This window comes from Vulpes lagopus, chromosome 9, assembly GCF_018345385.1.
Source record: "Vulpes lagopus strain Blue_001 chromosome 9, ASM1834538v1, whole genome shotgun sequence".
Taxonomy (NCBI): Eukaryota; Metazoa; Chordata; class Mammalia; order Carnivora; family Canidae; genus Vulpes; species Vulpes lagopus.
In genome coordinates this window covers 48,733,558-48,744,530 of record NC_054832.1, presented here as the reverse complement: position 1 = coordinate 48,744,530, position 10,973 = coordinate 48,733,558, and the positions used below count along the sequence as shown (strand labels likewise).

The following is a 10,973-nucleotide window of genomic DNA, read 5'->3' as shown; positions in this document are numbered from 1 at the left end:
TTGTAATCATTAGAGAACTGATGAGAACTCGTTATAATGGACCTGACAAGGAAATGTGGTTATCTCTGTGACATACGACACTTCGGTAATTAGAAGTACAAGTGATAACATTCATTATACTACGACATATTAAAATTTTAAAAATTTCATACATGTTATAAATAGTTATATTAGGGATTCCTGGGTGGCTCAGTGGTTGAGCATCTGCCTTCTGCTCAGGGCATGATCATGGGTCTGAGGATCCAGTCCCACATCCAGTCCCACATAGAGTCTCACATCAGGCTCCCTGTGGGGAGCCTGCTTCCCCCTCTGCCTATGTCTCTGCCTCTCTCTGTGTCTCTCATGAATGAATAAATAAATCTTTAAAAAAATAAATAGATTATATTAGTATTCACTCATATAATATAACCTAAGACAGTTTATCATTATTTATTTGACAATGCTTCCCATATAATTTAACATACCAAATAAGTTTACCTAGTTTAAGCTCTCTCTTCATAAGGTCAGAGAACAAATCTTTTGAGGTGTTTCAGGGACTCTTGGGAATATCTCATATCTCAATAGTAAGTTTCTACATGAAAAAGAATTTAGTCAAAACTTGATTTCTGGAAGTTTGTAAAAAAATATTTATTTATTTTTATTTATTTATTTCAGAGAGAAAGAGCACACAAGCAGGGGGGAGTGGCAGAGGGAGAGGGAGAAGCAGGTTCTTCTTGGAGGAGCCCAGCAGGAAGCCTGACACAGGGCTCCATGGAGCCAAGGACTCTGGCATCATGACCTAAGGAAAAGGCAGATGTTTAACCAACTGAGCCACCCAGACAACGCTGTCAAAAATATTTTTTTAAAAAAAGGTTTTAAAGTTCTCGCCTAAATAAGATCAGAGACCATTACAAAACTTAAAACTTAATTATCTATTCAACCAATGTGGCAATAAAAGACTTTAAAGGCAAACACAGGAGGTTACATAGGTTACAGAAGGTTACATACATAACCTTGCTAACATAAAAGGTTAGCAAAACTTATTTCTTTTATTTACTTTTTTAAAAAAGATTTGATTTATTTATTCATGAGAGACACAAAGAGAGAAGTAGAGACATAGGCAGAAGGAGAAGCAGGCTCCCTGCAGGGAGCCTAAGGCAGGCGCTCAACCACTGAGCCACCCAGGTGCCCCAAAAACTTAGTTCTTTTAAGATAAGATATTCAGTTTTCCTAAATAATCAAAAACTTGATAAATATAAAACATAGAATCTTTGTTTTGAAACATATTATGCTAAAGATAAAGAAAAACCTTTGTTTACAATCTTATTAGGAATAGACCAATAATCTGAGAAAACTGTCATTCTAACAAAGAGAAAAAATTCTAAACTTACAGCAGTATACTTTTGATAGTAAAGCTCATTTACATAATTAAATTCTTTCTATCTTAGCCAGTCCTGACTGATACAGCTTTGAATGTAGGTAAAGCCTGGAGCTGACAGCCAAGAATTGAAGACGTCTTTGGTATAAAAAAGGTGGTTTTATTAAAGCATAGGGACTGGACCCCTGGGCGGAAAAAGCTGCACTGGGGTCATGAAGAGAGTGGCCCACTATATATTTTCAAGTTGGGAGGGGATTAGGGAATAGCATTAAGTCTCTGAGGAATTTTGGAAGCAAGGTTTCCAAGACATTGAGGGGCTAGATATTGTTGGGAAAAGGTCATTTATTATTGTCTAATAAAACCTGAGTCATCAATGTATATTTATGGGTCATATGCTTCGGAAGATGATTGCCAACATATACCTTGGGAGGTAAAGATAAAGGAAGTTTCCAAAGGAATTTTTATATGTTAAAGTAGACTTAAAAGGGTCCTGGGGGTCCAGCTAAGATAGCCTTTGCTATTAGCAAAGTATTAACAACGAGGCAGCTTAGTTTTTAGAGGAACGTCTGTTTCAAGAACTTGTCAATGGGCTATAGGTAGTACAGAAATTTAATAGTTTTTCTTCTGCTTTTGTTTCTTACCTCACTGACCATGCATAAAATTCCTTTCTGAAGATCCCTTTCCCTGAAACCATCTACAATTTTCTTTTTTAAAGTCAGATTTTTTCTTATGTTTTCCCTTTTTAAATAGAGACAAATTTCATCCCAAAGTCAACCTCACTTTAGGACAAAATTATTTTCTTTTTCTTTAACCAAAAAAAAAAAAAAAGCATTTCTACTCCTTATATCCTTTCTTACTAAAAACACACATCATATTCTCTTTGCATACAGAGATGTTTCCATGATTATTTCTAGTAGCTTTAATTACATTAGAATCCTTAACTCTTAGAAACCTAATTTCTAATGAAAACTATGAAGTAAACAACTGTGTACCGTTATACCAACTTTCTTTAGATTGGCAAATTTTTTAATACTTTTCATAATTTCTAGAACCATTACTATGTGCTTCTTCATAGTATAATCTTTCAATAAAGCACAAAACATGTTTACCAATAGATCCAAACTTATCCTTAATTTCTCTGTAATAAGGAATTCAAAAGTAAATAAATTTATATTCAGTAATTAAAGTTTCAATATTTCACCTTATTTTGAAGTGATCTAGATATTCAGTGAATTTAACTTAACTCATCACTTAACTTAGTAACTTTAAAGTTTTAAGTTACCAAAGCAGTTTGGTAAAACTATTTTAAAAGTTTACTTAAAAACTTTTTTATCTTATTTGCATCTATTCTATTTAATTGCTCCTAATAATTTCATTCAGATTACTCACATGAGACATCAGACAATGCCAACCATTCTCCCAAAATGTTTTTTTTTTTTGTTTTTGTTGTTGTTGCTGTTTAAAATTTTTTAAGAGTTATAATATAAACTTACTTGGTTAGTAAACCCAAGTACCATAAAAGTGTTATATTTAATATTGATAACTCTAAAGGCATGTCTATTTTAATTAAACCAACATAATTCAATTAGCTTTTATTCATTAAAGATTGATCCTAGATCACATGAACTAAAAAGTGTTTGGGTTAGTTTTTATATTTCTGAGGGCTTTAGAATAGCCAATCCTTACAAGTGCTTGCCTTCAAATCAACTATATAGAACTACTGTACAAACTTTGGCAATACTATCTGTAGAAAAATATCACATAAATACAATATATAACATATATATACAAACATATATACACATACACAGAGAGAGACACAGAGATCTGTAGTTACTAATATTTGTAGAGAGAATTTTTCATTTGTCCAATTTCCAAATTCTTCCTCTTTCCTCCTTTTTTTTTTCCTTTTCCTTCAGTTGAGAAACCTCTCCCTAAAGAAGAAAATCGAATTTAATTTTGTATGTATGGGAATCCCACAAACATAAGAAGTTAAAAAATAGAAAGGTTAAATAAGACATATATACCATCCAGAACTAAGGAATGGAAGAGGGGTGGAGGTGGTTAAAGCACAGGGCAATAAGAACAGATGATGGTAATTAGATGTCTACCCTGCCATACACATGGGTCATTCAGATAAAATTTCCCTCTGTTCAACTCTTATTTGGGGAAAGACTCTTCCAATTTAGATTCTTCTAGGTAGTTAAGGGAGGGGCAAAATGTTTTGAGCCTATTGGGTCTCAAATGCCTCAGCTCAAAACAGTCTACATTCCAAAGTGGCACATTTTGAGGAGATTGCTCTGAACCTTGTTGGTCCCATAAATTTTAGAACTTGGTACAATTTCTTTGTAGTCCAGTGAATGTCTAATTTTACTACAATGAATTTTATAAATACTCATGTTCACATATATGTACATGCATAGACATGACTAAATAGAGATAACAAAAGATTAATAGCATTACATTTTGATCCTACAGGAATGAGTAAAACACTAACAGCCACTCAAACACTATGAAGAAAAGGAAGGAGAAACAACTATGGTTGCCTTAGACCTTACGCTCAAATCAGTAAACAAAGCTTATAAAATCTAACTTATTAACTTCTCCTTAGGTATTTTCTCATTACTCTGACTCTTAGGGACTTTGTCCAGCCATTCATTTTTCTCCCTTGGTTTACTGCAACATCTCCTTAATTTATACCTCTAATCTCCCTCCAATTCAGCCCTCCCCACTCAGTTTCTAGACATAATGTCATAAAACACAAGTTTAATCCTGTCATACACACACACCCCAACTTAAATACTCTCCTGTCTTGTGGTCTTCCATCTCCTCCCTACCTCACTCACAACTGCTTGCAACCATCACACTATTACCCCATCACCACCTTCCTTCACCAAATACCAACTTCTAAACTGACCATTGCAGGTTCTCCAAGATTGGAGTCAAGCCTAACTTTTTTTTTTTTTTTTAATTTTTATTTATGATAGTCACAGAGAGAGAGAGAGAGAGGGAGGCAGAGACACAGGCGGAGGAAGAAGCAGGCTCCATGCACCGGGAGCCCGACGTGGGATTCGATCCCGGGTCTCCAGGATCACGCCCTGGGCCAAAGGCAGGCGCCAAACTGCTGCGCCACCCAGGGATCCCTCAAGCCTAACTTTCTATTCTCAGCTCTTGCTTTCTCATGTGCACACACACCCTCAGCACACATCAGCCTTTCTAAACAACTTACCATTTCTAGAATAGACCCTATTATCTCTGCCTCCCCCACAATGCTACTTTGCTGCCCCTTCTGACTGCCTATCTCATCCCTGATCTCACACTAGTAAGACAGATTTCAAACATATTGCCCATTTTGTACCCCACAAATACTTTATAGATAGCGTGAAAAGCGAGTCCAAGACAAACTTAAGTGCTGTTTAAAAATATAAACCACAGCGGCACCTGGGTGACTCAGTCTGTTAAGTGTCTGCCCTAAGCTCAGGTCATGATTCCAGGGTTCTGGGATTGAGCCCCCGCTCTGCAGGGAGCCTGCTTCTCCCTCTCTCTCCTGCGCTCTCTCAAATAAGCAAAAAAAATCTTTTAAAAATAAATAAATAAAGCTAAAAATAAAATATAAAGCACATAGTAAAGTTGTTCACATATTACTTAGAATATTAATGATAGGCTCTTTGAATTTGAGAACTGAAGTCTCCTATAGAAACTTATTGGGAAGTCGGGTGGCTCAGCGGTTTAGGCCTTCAGCCTAGGGTGTGATCCTGGAGACCCAGGTTCGAGTCCCACGTCGGGCTCCCTGCATGGAGCCTGCTTCTCCCTCTGCCTGTTTCTCTGCCTCTCTCTCTCTCTCTCTCTCTCTCTCTAGTGAATAAATTTTTTTTTTAAAAAAAGGAAACATTTAACAAATTCTGTTTTGCAAATAAAGAATTTTGAAGCAACACCAGTTTCCAAACATTTGTGCTAAAAAAAATAAACAGGCAAACAATAGTGATATTAGTTTATCAAACTCTGATTTTAAAAAGTCAATTCTAAAGTGCTAAGGCAATTCAGACACAACCTGGATTTTTTAACTCCACTAACAATAATCAATATTTTAATTAATCAATTAATAATGATGCCCATGATTTTGGAGGAAAGATCCAATACATTTAACATCATCACAACATGATTTGTTTTTTGTATCAATTATTTGTTTTAGGTAAGGCTATAAGGCTATAATACTTATCCCCACTGAAAATCTCTATTTTAATGGATTGTCCTAGATCAGTGACTATTACCAATCATCTAATCCCACAGAACACGTTCCCTCCAGAATTTACTGGCTTAACACAAAACATTTTATTTAGCTCACATTTCTGTTAACTTGCAATTTGGGGGTGGGTTCAGCTAAGCAGTTCTGGGCTCACGCATGTTATCTGTGTGTCCTTAGCTAAAGTGACTTGTTCCTGCTTCCTGCAGTCACTCCTCCTCCAGCAGGCTAGCCTGGCTTTGTTTGAATGGCAAGTCAGCCAGACTTCCAAGACAGGGAGCAAAAGCATGCAAGGTGTTTTGAGGTCCAGCACTAGAATTAAATGAAGTCTATTGGGGGAAAAAAAAAGTCAGAAACAAGGACTCCAGAATCAAGGAGCCACTGAGAAAATTCCACCTTCACTTCCTGTTGGAAGGAGCTGCAGACCTTTGGCAAAGCACACGATTATAGGAAACAGTAGATTGTGGCTACAATTTTTAGAACGTGACAGGTATAGCCAAACAATCAGAGACCGACGACATTTATGTATGAAAATACCTTCGGTATTAGATTAGAAACATTAGGTTAGGCTTTTATTTGCGTGCTAACAGGGACCACCAAAGATTTTAGTTCAAGATAGTGACGGGGTTGGAGCTGACATTTTTTTTCCTTTTATATTTTTTTAAGCGATTTTATTTATTTATTCGTGAGAGACGGAGAGAGAGGCAGATACACAGGCAGAGGGAGAAGCAGGCTCCTCGCCGGGAGGCGGACACGGGTCTCGATCCTGGGTCTCTGGATCTCGGTCCCTGGTCTCTGGGTCTCGATCCTGGGTCTCATCCCCAGTCTCTGGGTCTCGATCCCTAGGTTTCAATCCTGGGTCTCCAGGTCTCGATCCTGGGTCTCTGGGTCTCGATCCCAGGTCTCTATCATGAGTCTCTGGGTCTCGATCCCTAGGTCTTGATCCTGGGTTTCTGGGTCTTGATCCCAGGTCTCCATCCTGAGTCTCGGGGTCTTTATCCTGGGTTTCAATCCTGGGTCTCTGGGTCTTGATGCTGGGTCTCGATCCCTAGGTCTTGATCCTGGGTCTCTGGGTCTTGATCCCAGGTCTCCATCCTGAGTCTCTGGGTCTTGATCCTGGGTCTCGATCCCTAGGTCTCAATCCTGGGTCTCGATCCTGGGTCTCTGGGTCCCGATCCTGGGTCTCAATCCCTAGGTCTCAATCCTGGGTCTCTGGGTCTCGATCCTGGGTCTTGGGTCTCCATCCTGGGTCTTGATCCTGGGTCTCTGGATCTCCATCCCGGGTCTCTGGGTCTTGATCCCAGGTCTCCATCGTGGGTCTCCGTCCTGGGTCTCTGGGTCTCGATCCTGGGTCTCTGGGTGTCGATCCCGAGTCTCAATCCTGGGTCTCTGGGTCTCAATCCTGGGTCTCAATCCCGGGTCCCTGGGTCTCGATCCCTAGGTCTCTATCCCTGGCCTCTGGGTCTCGATCCCGGGTCTCCATCCTGGGTCTCCAACCGGGTCTCTGGGTCTCGATCCTGGTCTCTGGGTCTCGATCCCGGGTCTCCATCCTGAGTCTCGAGGATCACGCCCTGGGCTGAAGGCAGCCGCTAAGCCACGGGGCCCCTGGGGCTGCCCTTTTGTTCCTTTGTCTGAAGTAGGCACCATGCCCAAGGCGGGGCTTGAACTCCCCTAAGATCAAGAGTCAGATGCTCCACCCTCTGAGCCGGTCGGGCGCCCCTCCTCCATCTGTTAAATATCCCCACGACCTAGAGAGCAACCCGACCAGGTCTCTTCCACCTTCCTACCACACTCTTTTCCTACCTGGCATGCCCCTCGCTTCCAGAACGTCCCTTCACCTAGCAAGGCTCTGCTCAGTCGTCCCTGAGAACTTCTTTCGAAAGCCTCCCCGCTACCCACGACGCTACTCAGGTGGCTCAAACGCTGCTGGGCTACTTCCAGCGCTCACCCCGCCGCACGGCGATGCTTCGTCTCCTCCCCTGACCTGCGAGTGCCTCCAGGAACGAGAACGGCCTTCCACGGATTCCGCCCGGCACACGCAGGACACCCCGTGAGTGTTTACTAAATCCGAAGTATGTGCAACGGCCGGCGGGGTACGGGGGGCGGGTAACTGATAGGTGTGTACAACCATAGTTCTGCAAAGACACGCTGCTGTTAAATCGCCTTCAAGAGTCAGTCGCCTCCAAAGCAGAAATCATCGAAGGGTTTCGCAGGCAAGACCCAACCTTCTTCAGCCGACACACGCGCGCGCGCGCGCGACGACCTTCCCCTTTACGGCAAAAAAGTCCCAAGAGTCGCGCCGTAGATGCCGTAAAAGGGAGGGAAGCTCTTGGAGAAGGAAAGCAGGCTGCCCGCTTTGCGGCACTTGTCAAGGCGGGAGAGTGCCCGGCTGTCGGTTGGAGCTGCAGGGAGGGCGGGGCCGGGGGGAGGGGAATCGTCGCCCCGCCCCCTCGGACAGGACTTCCGCCCACTCAAGAGGCGTGTTCCGGGCTCTCCCACCCAGCTCTGGGCGCCGGTTAAGACCACGCTCCCCGTCGCCGGTGCCATGGAGGCGCCTGTGGAGGCGGAAGTCGAAAATGAGGACGGCGACAGCAGCTGCGGGGATCTGTGCTTCATGGACAAAGGCCTACGGAGGTAAGAGTGTGCCCCGCAGCGTGGAGTGGCCCGCGCCCGCCCCGGGCGCCGCGGAGGCGGGCGGCGCCGCTTAGCGCAGACCCGCCCCAGCGCCGCTGGCTTCCGGCCGCCGGGCTGCGCCGGAAGTGCCCTGAGCCCTCCTCCCTGCTCCGGGGCCCTCCAGCCCGGAAGCTGCGCTCCGACCTCCTCCTCCATCACTCTTGGCCCGTCCTCCCCCTTCCCTGGCTCTCCTCTCTTTCCTGAGGAGCCTTCCTCTGCCTGCTCTCCACTGGTCGGTTTTCTGAGTTCTCTTTTGTCTCTCTTGCTCTTTCATCCTTCACAAGAGAGTGGCGCTCCTGCATCTCTCTGGCAACCGTGGAGCGAAGGTTTACCGCTCTTCCTTGGTTTTGACCCAATTCTTTTTGCCCCCCCCCATTCTGATTTCTCCTTTGCAGAGCGCTGTGATGCATACGTCCATCTACTTTGTGAAAGTGCTAAACCATACGTGGCTAAGGATTTCCCTCTTTGATGCAGCCCAAATCTATGCATGACGTGCGAGGTTCTCGGTTCTTGCCCTACTGGCTGGCCCCTACCTTATCGTTTCGGTCTTAGGATACGACTCTTACCATTTCTCCATTTAACGTCTGTGATGAGCCGGTACTGAGCTACAGGCAGTTCCGTAAATAGGGTTCTCCTTGGCTTTGCACTTAACTGTTCCTTTGTGGCACGCCCTGCTCCATGCAGAACCTTGCTGCCCGTAATTAAACCATCTTGCCCCGGATCATGGTCTAAAAATGGGCCAGAAGACCCCAGGGAGATGTTTTCTAAAGGAATATTTAAATTAGGATTATTTAATCCTAATTAAATAATAGAGGAATATTATTGAATATACTTGATAATAAATGTCACCTACCGATCGCCATCCACGTGTACATATATATGTTATCACGGACCCTCACGATGATTCTGCCGCGTAGTAATTTCACAAGTGACAGATCTGAGACTCAGAGGATCTAAGTCGTGTTCTCAACTTCTTGCAGCTGGTGAGCAATTAAGTTCAAATCCAAACCTGTTTCTGTCTAATTTTCACCGTCTTCCTTTTTTTGCTGTACCGCATGATTTTCCCAGTACTGATTTCCAGAAACTGCAATGTGTCAGAACATACGTGGCTGTCATCGAGAGCGTGTGTTAATAAGAGAAGGCTAGCTCAGTTAAGTGACAGTAGCTAGGTAATTGGGAAATATTTCAGTCACATGTAGGGATTGTTAGTTTCAAACTGACAAATGCTTTATCTTTATCTGCCCCAGGTTATTAGGTGCTTCAGTCTGAAGCCTAAAGGAAGAGATAAATGACCTGATGGCAAATTTAAAGTGTTTATGATTTTTTAATTTTGGATTTGAGATTCTCGATGCTAATTTGGAAGCAAGCATACCAGAATTCCTTGTTTCCCTTTTACTCCCTGGCTACTGAACTTCTCACTTCTCTGCTGCCAGAGTTAAGCTTCCGCTACAGTAGCTGCTAGGGAACATGGAACAAATGCCCATGCCATTGTGTGTGCCTATTCCTGACAGTCCTCCCTCCAGCATATCTGAACTATATGCACTGTAGGTTTTATTCTTGGAACTACCATCTTGAGGAGAGGTTCAGATTATAAATGGCAGCACTTGGGAGAATGGAGAAATGAGTTGTGTTTAGGGGAGGTACATTCCAGATTTATAGAAAGGAGGATAAATTTTTTTCACTAGAAATAGCAAGAACTAGTGGTTTCTTTTGAAATCAACTACATTCTGGGTTAAAGAGGTGTTGGAGTCCGTAAAGAAAGTAAGATTATAAACCACAGTGCCAGATCTGGATTTATACTGCCTCAGGTAATAACGACAAGAACGTGGACAATTTATTTAATTTCTGCTGCAGACTACAGTATCCTTATGATACCCGTTGCTTAGAATTGGTGTGGGGATTAAATGAAATGAGTAAATGGAGACTTAGACAAATTAACTCCTTTATTCAAGTAATTTAACAAAGGAAAAACAGTGATAGAATGCAGATTTGAACTGGGGTATTAGGGTTCCAAGGCCTTGACCGGCGCCGAATCACAGCTTTCATTATATGCTGATGACTTGGTTGCTAATAGAAGGTAGAAATGCCCAGGGTCTCTTACCTCTTTTGAGTGAGTTTCTTGTTTATCTTTATGGTCTAAAATACCAATTAGTGGTAAGAAGCACTGTACCTACCCTACGAGATATTAAAAGGCTACCAAGAGTAGGAAGGATTTCATTATAGAATGAGTAGAATACATACTTAACCATCTACATGCTGTTTGGTTAATTTTAATTATCTGGTCATAATTTTTAAATCTGTTTCTCACTTGTTTTGGTAATATATATTTTCTCTTATAGCATGTCAGAGTTATCTTTAGATTCATCCCTTCATGCCATCAATCTTCATTGCAATAACATCTCAAAAATCGAAGCCATTGATCATGTTTGGAATTTACGACACTTAGACCTGTCATCTAATCAAATAAGTCGAATTGAAGGGCTAAGCACACTGACAAAGCTATGCACTTTAAATTTGTCCTGCAATTTGATCACAAGAGTAGAAGGTTTGTAAGTGACTTTCCTGTGATACTTTTCTTAAGGAAGATGATTTAAGTCCACTTTTCTTCTTCCCAAAAGAATGGAACAAATATCATAAACTTTTGAAAACTGGCCTTAAAATTTACTACGTAAAAAATTTTCTTCTAGAAAAGTTAACAAT

General features: G+C 42.1%; 1 protein-coding gene and 1 long non-coding RNA gene across 5 annotated transcripts in view; one reads left to right on the top strand and one right to left on the bottom strand.

The window, feature by feature from the left end:
- Positions 1-257: 257 nt before the first annotated feature.
- Positions 258-7,784, bottom strand: LOC121498839. The gene is made up of 3 exons (XR_005989925.1): positions 7,404-7,784; positions 3,165-3,291; positions 258-778 (listed from the first exon to the last, which is right to left on the bottom strand). It is a non-coding gene; the product is annotated as an uncharacterized LOC121498839 (long non-coding RNA).
- LRRCC1 (leucine rich repeat and coiled-coil centrosomal protein 1) overlaps positions 7,784-10,973 on the top strand; it is a 37,385-nt gene continuing 34,195 nt past the window's right edge. For 2 of the 4 annotated variants that reach the window (XM_041769079.1, XM_041769078.1), the window contains exons 1-2: positions 7,998-8,234; positions 10,613-10,818. In XM_041769079.1, the coding sequence (XP_041625013.1) occupies positions 8,146-8,234; positions 10,613-10,818 (295 nt within the window). In that variant the 5' untranslated portion in view covers positions 7,998-8,145. Of the gene's footprint in view, positions 8,235-10,612; positions 10,819-10,973 lie in introns of all 4 variants that reach the window. The other 2 variants (XM_041769081.1, XM_041769080.1) reach the window with 2 other exon arrangements.